This window comes from Polistes dominula, unplaced genomic scaffold (assembly GCF_049000335.1).
Source record: "Polistes dominula isolate Pdom_NZ unplaced genomic scaffold, Pdom_raw_medaka contig_32, whole genome shotgun sequence".
In the NCBI taxonomy this organism is placed as follows: Eukaryota; Metazoa; Arthropoda; class Insecta; order Hymenoptera; family Vespidae; genus Polistes; species Polistes dominula.
Window position 1 is genome coordinate 1,312,579 of NW_028300880.1, and position 19,847 is coordinate 1,332,425.

Genomic DNA, 19,847 nt, shown 5'->3' on the forward strand with positions numbered 1-19,847 from the left:
AATTGAAACCTACTTGTGTGTTTATACTAAAGTTGTGATAAAATTAATACATTAAAAATGATTTCTTCTTTAGAAAGTTGCTATTTTCTTGAGATATATTTCATAATTTATATTATACTTCTTTCATATATTCTTAATTCTAATCAATAAAATTACTTGCATATACCTGAAAGGTAAATAAAACATTAAAAAATGTATTTCTTCATCAAAATTTCTCATTACAATTAAAATAATACTTTAATGTTATTAATATTTGTTATAATAATATTCTTAATTGATTTTAATTTGAATAATTTGTTTAATAAATAATATTATTATCTCTAAATACAATTAATGTCTTTAAACAACCGCTACTTGCGGAATAAACGTATACTATATCATTATTACTTAGTAAGAAACTTACTTATCGATTGATGGTAAGACTATTTTATTACTGAAATTATTTAATAAATAACTATAATCATTTTCTAACTTATCGATTAAAGATAATTTATTAAATAACAAATATTAATGAAAATAATCTAATATTTAATATTATCATCTACTGATATATCAATCAATGTATCATACTTATCATATTAAATCATCATATTTAGATTATTTAATTGTTTTATTTTATACACATACACACAACACAGAAATATATTATATTAAAATATTAAATGACCTTAAATTATTTGGCTATTTTATTGAAGCACATGTATCACAAGAGCATGAAATTGGTAGCATTATTTTTTCTGAAACCTTTGCTCCATTTTCACATGTAAGCTCAATTGCAAAATCACGATATTCTTTTGCTTGACAACATTCGCAATAATTAAATTGCATCCATGTCTCTGTAATAAAAAGAAAAGAAAATTTCTGAATAAAAAGAAATTTCTGAATATAAATTTAATTTATATTTAAAATCTATTTTGCCTTTATCCAAATCTGTTCCAGATTGACATGTTCCAGCACAATTAGTAATTCCTTCAATGGGCTTTAAATTTGTACAAATTCCATATATTTCAGATTCTTTGATAAAAATACCAATAGTATCGCTTGAATTCATCGTATTAAGAATACAATTTCCTATAATTGAAAAATATAAATAAACATTAAATAATATTCAATTGTAATATCAATTTACAAATTGGTCTTTTTTACTTACCTGTTTGACTATTAAGACTTGGTAAATTACATTTTTGGCAACAACCATCATTATATAAAGATTCTTTTGGACAGTGTGTAACATCAGGACAATCAACTGAACTTCTAATAATCATGAACTGAAATTATTCGAAACAATTCTCTATTAAATTAATGTACAATTTCATAAACATTATTATACTCTATATAAAAAATATTATTTCATATTACCTGATTATCTTTTTCTAAACAAGTATATGTCGTACAGTTATCGTCAGAAGACCACGTTTCATCTGGTTCGTAAAGCATATTTTCATAGACGCAATACATTTGCTGACACTCTCCGCAACATTTATCATCTATCGGTGCTTGATACTTCCAACCCTTGTTAACAAATTAAATTTAATATTAACAATTATTTGTTATAATAATAAAAATCATTATAATCTTACCATAGGACAATCCTCAGAACAAGTTTTATAATCTGATGCTTTTATAGCACCATTATCTTTAGATGTGCATATTTGAGTAATGCAATCATTAGTTGGATGTTTCCACTGTTCACCTATCTGATAAATTCTACCATTGTCACGACAAGCTGTTTTAACAGTAACTGGACAACATGTATCTGGCAGAAAATATTTCTCAATCACGTATTCTTCTTCATCGATTAGATTGATTTCAGGACATTTTTCGGTTACTGAATGTATGTATAACTAAAAATATCATATCACAAATTGAAATTATTATGTGTAAGAGATTTTAACTCAATTATCATCTTTATTTATACTTACACTTCCATTTACTGATTGACATGAATATGTGACACAATTATCAGTGGAATACCATTGTTCTCCAATATTTTTAATTTCTTTGTTTACAACACAACCAATGGCAACACATTTACCACAACAATCATTGCTTTTGTCGTTAGATGGTTGATACTCGTAACCATATTCGCAAGAAACATTACAATTTTGTACTTTGATTTGTTTTTGTATATTATTTGAATCTTCTATACATTCTTTTGTAATACATGCATCTTCTTGATCTGGTTTCCACGTTTCACCAACCTGTAAAAAATAATTAACAAGTAATAATATATAATTTATATTAATTAAAAAAGAAAAATCCTCCAAATTAATCTTACCTTATAAATTTGATCTCCTTCCTTGCATGCAATACGTTTCAAACTCGGACAACATTCATCGTTTAATAAAATTTCTTCCATTACAAAGTCACTTATATCTGGATGAATTGTAACATCAGGACACTTTACCGTTAAACATTTTATTTCAGGACCTAAATCGGAATTTTCGCATACGCATGTTCGACAATTATTTTCTTTCCATTCTTCTCCAATAGTTTTTGATATTACATACTGTGAGCCTGTATTTGATGTTGCGTTGTAAATACAGATATCTTTTGGTGGTTCTACAAAATACAAATTAACATTATTTCTCATTAATTTATTATGAATATACTTAAACATTAACGTGAAATGTATAGTTTTGTACTTACTGCATTCATAATGTGAACAACATGCACTTTTTAATGGTTTTTTACTTAGTATATAATAATCAGGACAAACTGGTGGTGGAGGACATGTCAATGGATTACAAATCCTACTGATTTTCGGACAACAGCCACTTGTATTCATCTCTGTTACCATACCAGGTTCCATTAACTCAATTTCTAATTCAATGTCTTCCAATGCAGGACATTCTTCCGTTGATAAACATTCTACAATAATTTATTAATCCATCAATATTAAATTTAATTCAATGTAATAAAATATATTCATGTGTATTTCATACCACAAACAATTTTTTTACATCCTTTAGTATCTGTATGCAATTTCATAACTTGTCCAAATCCACATTCCGGTTGTTGCATTTCTTCACATAATGGAGATTCCGTTGCTGCAACTGATATTATTATATTGTATAAAATAAAACAGAAAAATATAAATAACATTATAAATCTATTATTAATTTGTTTGTACTTACTGCACAAATATTTAGGACAGCAATCAGTTTCAGTACCGGATACAAGTTTAGGTGTCATGTTTTCTTCACAAATTGTATCCAATGTTGGACATTCTGTTTTTTGACAATTAACTCGTTTTTTCTGACAAGTGCACGTAGTACATTTATCTGAATACCAAATATCTCCTTCAATGTGACCATCTTCGTCGCACACTAAACATTTCTTTTGTTCGATACATGTGTTATTGTGAAGTACATAATTTTCCGGACAGAAGCATCCTTCTTCAAACTGTACATTACATATTTCGTTATTTTCTGCATTAATATTATCACAAGTACAACCAAAACCGCATGGTTTATATTGCAAATCTGTAAATAATAAGCAAATAAAACAGTTAATGAATTTTTTTATATATTGTTATTTTTATATTAATAATTATAGAACATACGTGGTGGACATGTATATGGACATATGTCATATGTTCTCCAATTGATACATAAACCTACTTCTGCACATTTCCTTGCATATGCTGCTATATTATCGCAATAATCTTTTCCCATACACAATGAATCTTGACAAATAGACAAATATGGATCGGGATCAACAAGATCATGACATTGAGCAAATACCGTGCTTAAAATTTGATTACACGAATCATTTTCTCCTAGTTGATTACATATAGGTTCTTGTTTAGATTGTTTAGATATGCAATTTTGAATATCAAGATGATAGTCAAATGGTAAACTATTAACCAACCAACTTTTGCCAAATTGTTCTACGTTATTTGTAATCTAAAAAATGAGAAATAATACAATAATACAAATATTTTAATAATTATATTTATTTATTAAATATTCTTCCTACCTTTCCATCTTGTTGTTTTAAATCATCTTCAATATCATTATTACAATTTCCACATAAACCTTCAATGGCATCACCAAATATTCGCGATGGAACTCTAATTGTGAATGCAAAATTAGGTTGCGTAATAGTAATTTCTAATTGAATAGCTGGTATTAATAATTTCAAATATTTTCCAGGTGTTTCCTCAAATTTCAACCAATGCGTTTCATAAGGCAACGTATTCACTATTGTATTATCAACATTTATTTCTACTAACTATTAGAAAATAAATAATATTATTTAATAACATTTTAATTAATATATTTCTAACATATTTTTTAAGATATAAATACTTACACTTCTTTCTGTAGGTATTTGGAAGATTTTGATAACATGTGACTCATACAAAACAATAATACCTTCAGTACAAATACCAGTGTCACAAATAATATTGGAAACTAAGATCTGTTATGTTATAAAATCAAATTAATTATGTTACTAAAATTTATCTATAAATAAAAAATAATAATTATACCTGATATGTATGGTTTTTATGTTTTGAATTTGCCTCGTTGACAATATCTCTCGATAAAATGTATGTACAATTTCCTTCAAATGTAAAATTTGTTCTATCGAAACTAATAAACGAATTTCCAAATCCTTCGCAAATACAGTCACGACATTCACTTGTTGGAATACAGTTATCACCATTACGTACTGTACCCTCTGGACAAAAACAACCAGAGAAGCAGACACCTTCCATAATTGGGCAAGGATCAACTTCTTGTAAATCGTTACAACTACGTTCACATTTATTCCTATATTATAAATAAATAATTAATAAAAATTACATGTATGTACATTAAAAAATACATTCAACATTTATTAATATATTTAAAAATCTTACCGGAAACAATCTTTATGTACAAAGGGTGCTGAACAATTACCAGGACAATCATAAATATTTCTCCAAGTTGACAAATCAATATTTTGATTGTTAGCCTGACATTCAGTAACAAAAGTTGTTAATGTTCGGCAACGACAATCATCATAAGTAGATTTACTGCGTAAACAAGTGCAAGCAGTTTCTAAACATCTTGATAAGAATTTTTCCAAATCTACCACATCAGAACAAATAGCAAAAGATCGATCTTTTATCATGTTACAAAGTTTCCATCCTTGTTCTTTAATATCATACGGACACACCTTCAAAATAAAAAGAAAATTTATTGTATATATAAAAATATTACATTTATTATTATATTTTAAAAAGTCTATTATTATAAATACAAACCTGAGATTCACATTGCAATGCACCTTCCATTATCCAACTATTACCAAATTCAACAGTACTTTTAGATTGTCTTCCATCCGGCATTTGTTTATCATTTAATATGTTTCCATCGAAGTAACCACAAAGCCCATCAACAAGACTATTCAATTTTTTATTAATACCAATTTTAATATTTGTATCTGTATTCCACATGACCCAAAATCCATAATGATCGCAAATTAGGTATATGGTATCACCAACGCGTGACACTTTAAATAATTTAAATTTATCACCAAGACGTGCAACTTGGTTTGATGTATAAGTATAATCGTTAATATCTATGTGCATGTCTGGATACAAAACTATTACTTCATCGTCAATAAATATTGCTAAATTTCTTGAACATTGTATACCTTCGCATAATTTTTCCACTGAAATCATCAGTCAAATGTAATATAAAAATAAAATAAACAAATGGTCATAAAATAAACATATAATTTAAGTATTATTTACTTACATGTTATATACCATTTATTACCATACATATCTCTTGCTAAAATATGATTGCATATGTCATATTTATATTCTAAATTGTCAAACGTATTAAATGTTCTTCCTGTGACGTTGCAAATAGCTTCTAACGGTACTGGAGGTTCACATGTGTACTTTCGACATTTTTCAATCTTATACATACTCATTTTTTCATATTTTATTGTATAACTTGGAGGACATGCTACTTCTGGACAATGTTCTGGAATATTAATTCCACCAAATGCCAATGGTGGTTTAATCGGAACGCATGTAAAGTGTGGACAAACCATACTTCTTTGGCTGTTATAAATGTCATGGTTAACAGATTCATGATATTTCCATGATTTTCTATAAAAAAAATATATATATATAGAAAAACATGAGAATATTGACAATCAATGATCAATGTAGTCTGGATAGAAAATCCAAGGCTGATTTATAGGAACCGGTTTAGCATTTAACATATTAATATAATAAATATTATAATACATTTATATTTACCTATAATTCTGTTTAGTTGAATACTTAGTAGGTCTTCGTTTACCTTTCGTAAAAATATTTTTATTATCGATGAAAGTATGTTCATAAACATTGTTAAAAGCTTTACTTGAATGACGTTTATTCCAACCATCCCGTATAACTGTCTTGTATCCAATAGGACATGTAGGTTCTTCGCATTGAACTGAAGGAACTAAATACATTTTTCTTAGTACATTAAAATATAATGTATTAATATAAAATCACAAAGAAAAAATATGTAATTGCTAGTTTACCTTGAACAGTGGTTTTAGTAGGAATTGGAGTGGTTGTATATTTAACTTCATCGGTAAAGTCAAAGTGACTAGAGGATGTTTCAATTTTTGGACAATCCTTCTCGTCATCAGGACAATCCTGTACTCCATTGCACCATAAAGTTTCATTTAAACAAATGTTACTAGTTGGACAGTATCTTGTACCATATTGACAAGGTTTGCAAATACAACTGCACAATTCTGTGATAACTGATTGCATTCCTGGCTCAAGACATGGTTCACATTTCTTTGGTATACATGAAGATATACCACCCAAAGTACAAGAACATTGTTGACAATTTTCTGACTCATAAATTGATCCAACAGCATACCTAATATAATTCAAATGTATGTTGTTAAATAATTGTGTAGATGTATACACATATTATTAGATATTTTTGCTTACGAGATATGACCAACAACACATGGACAGTTTTGTTTGGAAACACAAGTTTCTCCGTTCCACCAAAGAGATTGATCACAATTACATGTAGTTGTATTTTCTATTAATATACCATCACATGTATTACATTCTGTTACAATTTGTTCCGTCGACGTAGGCAATTCTGTTGTTACTACAGCTGAAAAAAGAAATATAAATAAATATAATAAAAATAATTAATAATAATTAAATATCTGTAAAATAAATATTTACGATATGGTAAGAAACATCCAAGTACTTCAACTTTCAATCCAATATGTTCATGCCATTTGATTGGTTGTATTTTTAAATATCTTGTTCGCAATGGTCTCTCAAACAAATTAGTTTTAATATTAATAGAATCAAAATTTCCTAAAAATTCAACTTCGATGTTATCGTCATTAATTATTGGATTCCATTGATGACCATCAATACTGTAAAAAATTTTGTAGACAGTTGTCCATATATTATTATCTCCTTTAGTTTGAATTCCTGTTATATTTCGTGGTTCCAAAAAGTCAAATTGAACGTATTGATTTAAATTATCCAATTTAGGTCTCCATATGCCTGGTGCTGATAATTGGAGATTTGGTAATAAATTGTCGAAAGAAGAGGATGCAGAAATTTGTGTATCTGACATCAATCCATTGTCCAACCCCATGGAATCTTCACATACTGTTATATAAGTGTGAATTAATTTATTCTTTTAAAAATATTTCATTAAAAAGAATATAAGTATTAAATGAAAAAAAATGTATTACCTGGGTTTATAATTTTTTCAAAAACAGTTGTCGTATCAAAAAATTCAGTTGTAGTTGATAATATTTCAGGTACAGTTGTAGCTTCAATTACATCTTCTTCGCAACCAAGTAGTTCAACTTTGATAGCAATTCCATTATGCCACGTCAAAGGATTTATTTGAATAATTTTAGCTTCGATAGGTTCATAAAACTTTTGTTCAACTGCTTTGATACTGTCAACGGGTCCTCTAAATATACGTGGTTCATTTGTATTATCCTTTACATATGAAAATGCATAACCATCATCGGAGAAAAGTATTTGATAACTTGTTACAAATTTATCATCAATAGGAGAACCTTTTAAGATGATACCATAAATTGGTAGAGGATGTTGAAATTCTATAGTTAACCTAATAAATAAATATTCTTAAATAAAATTGTATAAGTCTTATAAAATTAAAAGTACTTTCTAATCTGTTAAAAGAACAATTTCAAACCATTGATGTTTGTCAACAAAATATGGTTGCCAACTTCTAATTGGTTTCTTTGTTATTTTATTATCAAATACTGCATTGCCAGGTTGAAATTCATTGCCATTACTACTACTGGCATTAAAAGAAACTTCATTTGTTGCAGATTGTTGAATAAGTGGTATGTAATTACCACTATCACATTGTTCAGGTGGAGTTACAGTACTGGTTACAATAATTATATTTTCTTCTGTAGTAATCAAAGTTGAAAGCTTTTCCTCATAATTAAGCGTAGGTGTAAACGTACTAAAAATTTGTAATACTTCGTTAATAACATATTTCCTCTTTCATAAAAACAAAAGTACAATTCAACAGTATGATTCTCTACTCACGATGACGATGGTTCAACTTGATGAGCAACATTCGTGCACACAGTTTTATCGCAAGTATAATAGTTATGAATACATTGACATATTTCACATTCACTTTCTTTAACAACGTTGCCTGGTTTGATACTTTCTCCGTTGTGAGATTTGCAATTACAATCATTTGAATCAACGCATGTTTCAAAATCTTTCCAAAATTTAGACGAAGGACATTCTGTTCTTTTGGATGATACACATCCTAATAAACATGAAAAAATTATTATTTATCTTTTAAAACAAACAATAATTTCAAATATAATAATCAATAATCAAATTTGTTTTACCTGGAATGCAATCTGTGTCTCCTTTACAAAGGTCTTGTTCTGATAAAGAAAAACGATAGTATTCGCAAGTTTGGCTACATTTAACGGCACAATCGTTCCATGTTTCATCAACTTTGCATAATCCTGTAAAAATAAACAAATTTTAATAAAATAATATAAATGAATATAAAAAAGTCAATTTCATATTTTTCTTACTTGTAGTTGTAACCTTTTTCTCCTCCGTTGTAATCAGTGTATTTCCATAAGATGTGGTAGTATTTTGGGTCCATTGGGTTTGTTTACTCGGAGTCGTTTGTTTGATATAACATTCTGGTCTAACAAGTACAACATTAGCTGGCCAATCGCATACATTAAAATTTGAATTGTAAAACATATCAGAGCCGCATGTTTTTTCAACCCAGACATTGTAAACACACTGATAAAATATATGACAATCTGTTGGATGCTTTTTGTAAGAATTTTCTTCGCAAACATTGTTGTTCAATATTTCTGTAGAAGCTAAAAATAATTATGAAGTAAAATTCAACATGTCTATTAACTTACAATCATCGTACCAATTAATCATGTTACATACTTAAAACTGTAGTTGACGTTGATGTAGTTTCTGGAGAACACTGACACAGAACACTAATTTCAAAATCTAAGCATGGCAAATCTGTATGAGATTTGCAATAAAGGCCACGTTCTAAACTACATTCGACATCCAAACCACTTTCCTTTGGACTTAAATGATTTTTTACTGATCGACATTGTATATCAATCATTTGTTCCTTTGTACAAATAACTGAACCTTCGATTGATGCCTTTAATATATTTTAATATAAATTATACTTAAGTTTTTAAATTGGAAGGAAGATTTGATTATAATATTATACAAATTAATGTCTTACCAAATCAGTCCAGTTTGGTAATGGTTCAATGTCATTTAGTTTTACTCCTTTTACATTTTGATCTTTGTTAATCCAAGCAGTCCAACCATCGATACATTTTAATGGTTCTTCCAAAGGAATTGTAGGAATTATAGGAGTTGTAGGAACAGTTACACATGGTCCACCTTGACATATTACTTTACCACGACTACAGAAACAAGTTTTGCAATCATCATTGCTAACTTCATCGCCTTCAAAGAAAACAGTCTGAAATATAAATAATTAATAATAATTTGGATCCACATACAACTCCACAAAAATATAACAGGAGATTGTTAATGCTGTTCTAAATAAAATAATTAGCAAACATACCCCATTAATTTCTGCACATATTGGCTTGCATGTTGCTTTAGGAATACATTCCGTATAATTGGCATCTTTGTATACATAATCATTGGCACACGGTTTAAATAAACAACCTTCGATGCATGCGTCTTGTGAACATAGATGTAAGTTATCTTTAATAGTTAATAAATTATCACAAGTTTCGTGTGGACATGTTGAAATACATGGGGAATAGGAACTGCATTCTTTATCACATTGTATTGGACAAAGATCCTGAGAACGCCATTTTATAGGAACACCTTTAGCATTGCATTGTTGAGCATATGCTGCTAATGATGTGCAAAGACATTCACAATCGCCACCTTGTATAAACAGAAATACATATTTAAATAAATTTATTTAAAATTATTAATAAATAAAAATATATGATAATTAAATTACCTGTATCACAACTGCATGTATCGAAGATACAATTTTTCACGTAAAATTCAATATCCACCTCAGAGTGACATGATCGGAAAAGATCAGATTTCAAAATGTTACACTTTTCGATAGCCCATAATTTACGTTCTGGATGTTGCTCGCATGGATCTTTAATATCTTTAGGTTCAGGACAAAAGTCGTTTATCTTCCATGAATCTCCAAACAAATTGGAAGAAACTTCAGAAATACCACCGGAAGGTGTTTTAAAATCATCCTCACTATTATCATTGTAATCACCACAAAGACCTTTCATGTGTCCTTTCCATTTTGGATTTAATCTAATATAAACTCTAGTACCTAAATTAAATATTTAAAATACCAATTTGTAATTACAACTTTATAAAAATAATGTGAAGTATAATAATTAAAATTATATGCGTACCTTTGTCCCATTGTAGTACTAAACCTAAATCAGGCACATCTAAGAACACAAATAAACCTACTGTCCTAATAGCAATCCTTTTAAAGTTTCCTTTAGGCAATGCTTTTCCTTTTGTTAGTGTAATTGATTCTTGATTGGTACCTTGTCCTACTTTAAGTGTTATGGATTTAGAACAAGAGACTCCGGTTGTTCCGCAAGGAACATTTTGAGTAGAAATATAAAATGTTTCTTCTTTACTGAGGGCACCTTTTGCTAAAATATAATCACATACACCTTGGAAATTAAACAATTTCCCATCGAACGTTTCATAGTGAGAATCACCCCATGCAGAACAAACACCTAAAAGAAAATTATTTTATCATTTTAAATGCAATATAAAATTAAATTATAACTCAAATACAATAAAATATTAAATTATACCTGCACATATTCTATCCGTGCAATTCCATTTACCGCTTGCACATTGACAAGTATTACAATCGCTTTGTATTATCGATCCATCTTTATAACTTTTTCCTCCATGATGACAAGGACATTCATCTTCTTTAATGCAAACACCGTTAATTACATCCAAAACATAACCAGATTTACAAATACATCCTTGTTGACAAGTAATTGGACTTTCTGTAACCGGTATGTGCATATTGTAGCATGTTCTTTGTTTTACTGGCTCACAATCTGTTAATTCTAAATTTTTTGTTGCAGAACAATGAACTGATGTGTTATTAGCTGATTGACGTTTTTTAAGCTCTTCTGACGTAGCCAGTTTGCAATCCCATTTACCACCTATACAAAAATTTCATTTCACAAATAAATAAATTACTTTTCAACTATTATACATCAATTTATTGAATAATGATTAATATACCTATACAAGTGCATAAATCTTGCCCTTTCTGTCCAGGTCGTATTTCTTGATAACCAGCTTTGAATTCAATACCTGAATAAATACAAGGACATTGACCAATTGGAATACATTCACCCATAATATCCAACGTTTGACCCTCAGGACAATTACAACCTTCTACACATTCTTCTTTACAATCTGGATTAAAAGATATATCACCGCATGACCTAAAAAAATATAATTTTACTTTAAATATATTTTAACTTAACACCTACGATTCATTTTAATTCAAATTTATATAAATACCTTTTACAACTATTGCCACAAATTTGATATACTTGACCTCCAGGACATTGCAAGCTACATTCTTGAACTTCATTACGCCAAAATAATTTTACTCCTGCCGCTGCACAATCTTTTGCATATGCGGATAATATGGGACAGAAACACTTCTTGATGTCAGTCGTACATGTACACATGTCGTATAAACAATCTTTGTAAAATACTTCTGGTTCTACATACCAATGGCAATCTATAATCAAATTTTATTATTATTGTGTGTGTGTGTGTGTGTGTACTTTTTGATTGTGATTTTTTATAAATCAAAATAAACAAAAAAAATCTCAAATTTCAATTACCAGCAAATATATCTGTATACAATTTAGAACAATATTCTTTAGCAAATTCACGTTTTTGTGGATTCAAATCGCAAGGATGTTTTGGTTCTCTTTCATGAACATCTAAACATTGTTCGTTCGTTTTCCATTTATTAGCAAACAGAGTTACTACCTGTTCAATATCACCGTCTGGTGTTATAAAATCATCTTTCTGATTGTTAGAAAATGTTCCACACAATCCTTTTGTTTTACCTAATAAAATATACAAAATAAAATTAAAAATTTATTTTGTTTTAAAATATCTAAAAGAAAAATAAATCACAATACAAAAATTTGGTATCAAACGTACTATGAAATTCTGCAGGTGCATTAATATAAACACGTGATATGCCATCCCACCATACTTCTAAACCATTCAACATACGAACAACGAGAAATATGCTACTCGCAGCTTGTATTTTAATTCCATTAACAGAAAGTGGTAATTTACTAATATCCTCTCCATTGATAACCAATTGTTTATCTTGTTTTAACTGGATAGTTGTTTTTTCTGTTCTTATCGTTACTGTCTTTGTGCAAGAAGGTGTATCAGAGGGAGTAAAACCTAAAGACTGAATAAAAATATAATAAAAATACTTTAATTACTTGTTTGACAATATATGAATGAAGTATGTAACATTTATTTGTCTAAAATAATTACTTACTTCTGATATTGCTCCAGAACATGCAACATTTTTACTTTCAATGCTATAATCCTCGCCTTTCAATAGATAATATTTACATTTACCCATAAAATCATAATGTTTCCCATCAAAAGTTGTATAATGTGGGTCGCCAATGATAGCACATCTAGCACTACATTGAACTTGCGTGCAAATCCATTTGCCAGAAGTACACGTACAAGTATTGCAATCTTTTGCGACACTTGCTCCAGGATGAAATAGTTTTCCTCTTAATCTACAAGGACATTCTTCTTGTGGTACACATTTATCTTCGTGCATCAAAGTACCTTTAGGACAGAAACATCCTTCTTCGCAATCTGCATCATTTATATTAAATTCGATATCAGAACCACAAGAAGGTTGCGCTTTTGGTCCACATGGCATGTAAATACGTCCTTTTGTACATTGCATTGCTGTGCAGAAGATAAAAATACATAGTTTGATAATAATTTAATAAAATACAATAATTATAATAATAACTTACAACAAAGATCTTCGTTCCTCCAGCCAGCCAAAGAAACAATCCCTTTATGTGCACATTGTCTTACATAAACATTCATCGTTTCGCAAGCACAAGTTCTTTTATCCAAATCATTACAAGCACAATAATCCCAAACGCAAGCTAATTCCAAATCTGAAATCTTTAATGTATTTGAACAACTTCGAAATTTATTATCTGATAATAATTGTGAACAAAATTCATAAGCTTCTTGTGCAAGTTGCGAATGTGATGGGCAAGAATGTTGTTCTTTTGGATTTTCGTTACATGTTTCTAGAAATATAAAAAATAATAAGATATAAGAAAAATTATATATTGAATATTTTTCAATATTTTCAGATTTTAAAACTCACCACCAATATCTTCAACTTCCCAACTATTAGCTAATGCTTTGATACTTGTCGGATGATTCCCAGTTTTACCTATCAAATCATCATTAGGATCACCATTCATTCTTCCACATAAACCTACTGTTCTATTCCACATAGTTTCAGAAGCATCTATTTGTACTAAAAAAGCTCCATCCCATTTCAATTTAACTCCCAGGGAGTCTACATAAACAATAATGAAATGGGCTGACATCTCAACGCGTAATCCCGGTAATTGAACTGGTATTGGAAAAGATTTTTTAATGCTACGAAATTCAGGTATATCTTTTTCATTTCGTGAAAGAGTGTATTCTTTTTCACCAATAAAAAATTGAATAATTCTAAAACAACGAAATTCCGTTTGACAACTTGGACTATTTTGTACAGCTATTGTTAAAATAGCATTGTTCTTCTCTTGCAACATAATATGATTGCAATTACTATCAAAGTTGAAAATTTGATCGTCAAAAGTTTTATAATGTGCACCACCCCATGTAAAACAAGTCTTCGGTTCTGGTCGTTTTTCTTCTATAACTACTAAGTTATTATCCAACATTTCAAATAAATCCTGAAAAAAAATACAAATATATGAATACGTTACCTAAATTCTCTAAAACCTTTTTTTTTATGAATTATATTTAATTACCTCCATCATTTCGTCATCTCTATATAATTCAAACAAATCACTGGAATCATTTTCTTCGTTGGATTCAAACAAATCACTGGAATCATTTTCTTCGTTGGATTCAAACATATTTTCAAATGACCATGTAAAATTAGATTTATGAACATACGAATTATACAAAGTACTGTCGACATGTATATTTATACTATAATCAACTATGCATTGTGGTATTGGTTGTGGTAAGAAAACTCCTGTATCATAATTACAAATATAAGCATCTGCTGGTTCAAATTCAAAATCTATCCCAAGTGGACAATTTAATTTACAAGAATTTATATTCTCCGAGCCGATACAGGAAATACCACCGTTGAAGTTCAATTTTTCACTGCTACAAACATTCATTGCTATAAACAATATAATTATTATTGATTAATGTACGAATGAAGTTTAAAATATTGTTATAAAAAGATATTTAAAATGTTTACAATATTGACATTGAGGTCCTCTGAATTCTTGTGGACATTGACATATATTTCTAGGAAGACAAATACCACCATTCTGACACGGTGGATTACAAACAGCTGTAAAATAAAATATTTAGAAAAAAAATCTTTTAAATAAGTACATGTAACAAAATAGTACAGTTTTTCTAAACTTACGTGTACAATCTGGAATTGATACCCAATCTGTTCTGGTTGGTACCCAGTTACCACTTTCACAAACCAAATTAGCAATTGATGATCCATCTGGATACACAAAATTTTTCAAACAAGTTACGGTACAAAATCTGAAAATAAAATATATATACATATTAAAATGTTATTAAACAAACAAGTGTAAAAATGAATAAAATGTGAATAACTTACTTAGAATCACAATGCTTATGAGAATTAAGAACAGATGGCAAAGAATCCAAACATGGTTTATTTTCAAATTGACATTGTGGTCCAGAAAAATTTTCTTGACAATTACATTGATCCGGTGCGAAACAAATTCCATTATTTTGACAACTTGGCATACATATTGCTAAAATAATAATAATAATAATAAAAATAAATTTAATGACAAATAATTAGATATTAAAATCATATACAAGGTGTTTCAGAATTTACTGATCAAACTATTTCAATTCCATTTGTAATATATAAACCAAGAACATCCTGTATATACTATACTATAATACATTTTACTATATTATACAATAACTGTACTGTTAAGCTGATAATATACATGTTTTTTTTAAATATAACATACGTTCACAATGTGGTATTGTACTCCAATCAGTGCCAGCAACATACCACTTTTTATTACTACATGTTACAGCTAATTGATTTACTCCATTCGGAAATTGATGACCTTCCTGACAACGAGCAATACATCCACTAAAAAGAATAATATATTATAAATAATTTTTTAAATAAATATTTGTGTGTGTGTGCAATAGCATTTTTATATGATTATATATTTGTTATTAAAAATACATACCTATCTATAGAACATCTTATATTTCCATTAACCGGTGGATCTGGTATTTCAGTACAACCACCAACATATGATTTTTTTCTTTTAACATTTTTAGTTTTAACAATTGAATCAAATATTGTACGTCTAAATAAAAGAAAAAAATAATAATTTAATTCAATTGATTTATTTAATTATAATGTTGACAAAATTATAACAAAGTAAAAATGATTAATATTCAATATTAAAATTAATATAAAATATTTTTACTTTATAAATACTTACTCATGCCTTTCCAATTCGTTTTCTTCTTGTGTTAGTGCAGTAACAGTTACTATTGCTATAAATAATAATAATAATTTACCTAATATCATTTTAACAATATCTATAACATTTAATTAACGATACTTTATTTATAAAAAAAAAAAAACATAAAAATTCGGTCTTTATTAAATAAAAATAAAAACTAGTTAAAATATTGTACGTAACAACCGTTTTCAGTGCGATTAATCCTTTTTAATAACTATTACCATAATTTTCTTACTTTATATAGCTTCCTTCGAAAGGAAATAGATAACTTAATAATTGATAAGTTTTGCAATGTTGTCGGCTTCCTGACGAATTGCAAGATAAAAAAATTAGGTCACTTATGTAGAAACCAAAATTTAATAATAAATTATTTATAATCTCTAAGACTTCACATCTTTGTATACTTTTATTAAAAAAAAAAATAAACAAAACAAAGATATATTTTAAATATATTATTAGCTTCGATTTAAAAACTATCATTACCAATAAATTATTTAAATTTATTATTTCTATTTGTATTGTTATTATGCGATAAATAATGAAACTAAGAAAAATTCAAATCATTGTAGGGGATGTTTTTTTTTCTGTTTTTTTTTTTTTACATTATTTTGATAATTTTAAAATATAAATAAAATAATCTTTCTCTCTTATTTTCTATTACGCTAAACTTATTAATATCTCTACGATATCAGTCATATTACAATATATTTTCATTATCATGGTCATTATGCTTACTAATGAGGTAGATAAGAAGACTGCAACGGAAACGTTTATCAAATAATTAAGAGAATGTAATACACACATAGTACTATAATACTTTGGATAATCATTTATGATATTAGCACGATGACTGTGTTGAATTATAAATACATTTATTAATACTTTTTTTTTTTTAAATAAAGTAAAGTGACACAAAAATTATGAAAATATGAAATAATTTATTAAATATTTTTTTATTGTTATTATTATTATTATAATTATAATTATAATTATAATTATATTATATTTGTCATGATATGGAATAATACTATTACAACATATTAACGTATTATAATAAAGAACAATATTTGTAAAATAATATTGATACTTATAAATTTGATATTGTAACAAGAAATATATGTAACGTTTTTGTTTTTTTTCTTCATAGAAAATGTCATAGTATAAATCTAGTCTTTCTCTGTTTCTTATTTTAATGATAATTTATCGGACGTTTGATTTCGAGATTCATAAGCAGTTAAAATAGAAGTTAATACGTTAGAAGTATTTGGATAATTTTTTAATATCAATTGCTCAGGTTCGGAATACTTCGAATGCCATATTTCATAATATGCATCGCTAGAAATCTCATTCAAGTTAGTTATATTAAATTCTTCTTTTAATGCGATTTTCCATACCTACAATTAATAATAAATTAAACAAATAGATAAACAATATTCGTAAGAATACAAAATAAAATATATAAATGAATAAATAATTTGTAAAATCTTACATCTTCTTCCGGCAAGGACATTGGAGCACGTTTGTTTCCAAAAACTCCTTTATTAGTTAAAATATGTAAATTGTATAATAAATAATTAAAAGTAAACATTTTGTCAGCTTCGGTAGCACTAAATGTTACTGACATGGAAGAGCAACATTCTTTTCGTGAAGGATACAAAGCATGTGTCCAATAACTACCAGTTTTTGCAATTCCCCATAATAAATTATTTAAAGCATAACCATGAAAAGTTCCTCTTAAATATTCATCCCGTGTATCCATTGGTAGTATACCCATAGATGATAAATGTTTTCCTGTAAGTAACATTAAAATATATACATTACAATTTACATATAATATATCATTTGAATGTGAAATAATAAATAAATTATTTACCAAGATAATAATCTTCCTTTTTCCAATATTTACCACCACCTGCACATTTTTCAGACGTATTAAACATTTCTATCATTTTTCTAAGAGATCCTTTACTTAATACGTAGCCTGCTTGAGCAACGTTGTACGATTGGCCCCACATTACAACCGCATGACCCAAATAATAATTTTCTTCGTAATTTAATGGAGCAACTATGTAACGTAAGTTTTCTAGGATCACCATCATATCATCTTTTACAAAAAGTATCCATTCTTTGATTTCATTGTCTTTCCATATATAATTCATAATTTCGCATAGAAAATGCCAAGAGGATTGAAACTTTATAGTAAAATTGATGATAGGTATTTGAGAATCTTGTATGCGTTGTCCAAAGAAATAAATTTTATTGCAATGATTACCCCAAGTATCTTTTATGGATTTTGCCAATTTAACTTTCTCCACAAAAACGACACATGTAATAAATATTTTAGATTTCAACCAATTAGATTCCAACATAACAGATTCCTGTGAAGTATTATCTGATTTTGGTTCGTACAAGTAACGATCCATATCAATGGCATTTCTTTGCAAATTGTATCCAGCAAACCACTTGTCGTATGATACATTTTCTAATCCTTTCGTCAAATTACTTTTGATCCAATTACGAAACTTGATACCTCTTGAGAGAAAATTGATAGGTGTCATCCAAACGATTGATAAATCATCTGAATATTGTTGATATTGTAATTTTTTCTCATTATAAATGGTACTTTCGTTAAACAAATTTCCTATTAAATAAAACAACGTAGCCAAAACAAAACCAATTCCAAATCCGATTAGAAAGGTGGATCTTCTTTGTAATGGATGAAAGGTCATGATACACAATTAAATTCTTATTTTTAACTGGAAAATTATATATTTTTATTTATAAATAATTTCACAATGTGCAATCGACGCTCACGTTTCACTTATTTTAAATGATTCAAATAACCTTTAGTTAAATATTAACTGATCAATCCATCTGGTTGCATCTCATAAAATATAATTATTATAAATATAATTGTAAATAATTATTTCTGACAGCATCATGTAACTGAAACTTTAAAATGATTACTTTCATTTTAAACCTGTTTCGAATGATAGATAAAAATTAAGTCAATTAATTAATAAACCAATCCATCAATTTATAATAATCATAACAATTGAAAGTTATGATTCACTGTGTGAATCATTAAAATTCATGAGGTAGATTAATTTTTATTTTAAACATCATGTATATTAATTTTGTAATCAAATTATATAGTACAATACTTACAGTAACAAATACAAATATCTATTCGTTCTAACTTTTTCAATCTCATATCATTGCCAATCATTATTAAATTTATCTACGTATTAAGCTTATAAGTTGCATCCAGATAGGTTATGAATGATCCTGTATATATATATATATATATAAAAAGAAACAAAAATAACCTACATATGTCAGTCTTTTAAATGAATACTACCTGCTCAGCTAGATGGCGCAGTGATAGTTTATATGATACTCACTAGATGGCGCAATGATAGTTT

General features: G+C 27.8%; 2 protein-coding genes across 3 annotated transcripts; both read right to left on the bottom strand.

Moving 5' to 3' along the window:
• Positions 1–22: 22 nt before the first annotated feature.
• On the bottom strand, positions 23–16,588 carry Hml (hemolectin). 2 transcript variants are annotated; one of them, XM_089175079.1, is made up of 47 exons: positions 16,399–16,588; positions 16,138–16,260; positions 15,907–16,034; positions 15,519–15,678; positions 15,312–15,439; positions 15,138–15,233; positions 14,674–15,056; positions 14,013–14,595; positions 13,645–13,932; positions 13,143–13,573; positions 12,788–13,049; positions 12,460–12,690; positions 12,128–12,353; positions 11,843–12,048; positions 11,395–11,760; positions 10,975–11,313; positions 10,551–10,889; positions 10,137–10,471; positions 9,786–10,031; positions 9,470–9,698; positions 9,091–9,393; positions 8,896–9,018; positions 8,579–8,810; positions 8,214–8,492; positions 7,738–8,126; positions 7,211–7,651; positions 6,962–7,136; positions 6,538–6,887; positions 6,266–6,455; positions 5,751–6,112; positions 5,255–5,664; positions 4,868–5,166; positions 4,496–4,778; positions 4,318–4,425; positions 3,982–4,236; positions 3,566–3,908; positions 3,138–3,485; positions 2,946–3,056; positions 2,650–2,871; positions 2,279–2,562; positions 1,923–2,201; positions 1,581–1,844; positions 1,360–1,512; positions 1,151–1,268; positions 919–1,071; positions 668–836; positions 23–166 (listed from the first exon to the last, which is right to left on the bottom strand). In XM_089175079.1, the coding sequence occupies exons 1-46, from the start codon at positions 16,485–16,487 to the stop codon at positions 682–684; spliced, it is 11,817 nt and encodes a 3,938-aa protein (XP_089031205.1). In that variant the 5' UTR covers positions 16,488–16,588; the 3' UTR covers positions 23–166; positions 668–681. The 2 variants fall into 2 exon arrangements, with proteins under 2 accessions (XP_089031205.1, XP_015177061.1); XM_015321575.2 differs by lacking the exon at positions 23–166 and having other exon boundaries at positions 592–836.
• Positions 16,589–17,356: 768 nt separating this feature from the next.
• On the bottom strand, positions 17,357–19,152 carry LOC107066704 (glycoprotein-N-acetylgalactosamine 3-beta-galactosyltransferase 1-B). Its single transcript, XM_015321589.2, has 3 exons — positions 18,296–19,152; positions 17,912–18,213; positions 17,357–17,816 (listed from the first exon to the last, which is right to left on the bottom strand). Exons 1-3 carry the CDS (start codon positions 19,149–19,151, stop codon positions 17,607–17,609), a joined length of 1,368 nt encoding a protein of 455 aa, XP_015177075.1. The 5' UTR covers position 19,152; the 3' UTR covers positions 17,357–17,606.
• Positions 19,153–19,847: the final 695 nt, after the last annotated feature.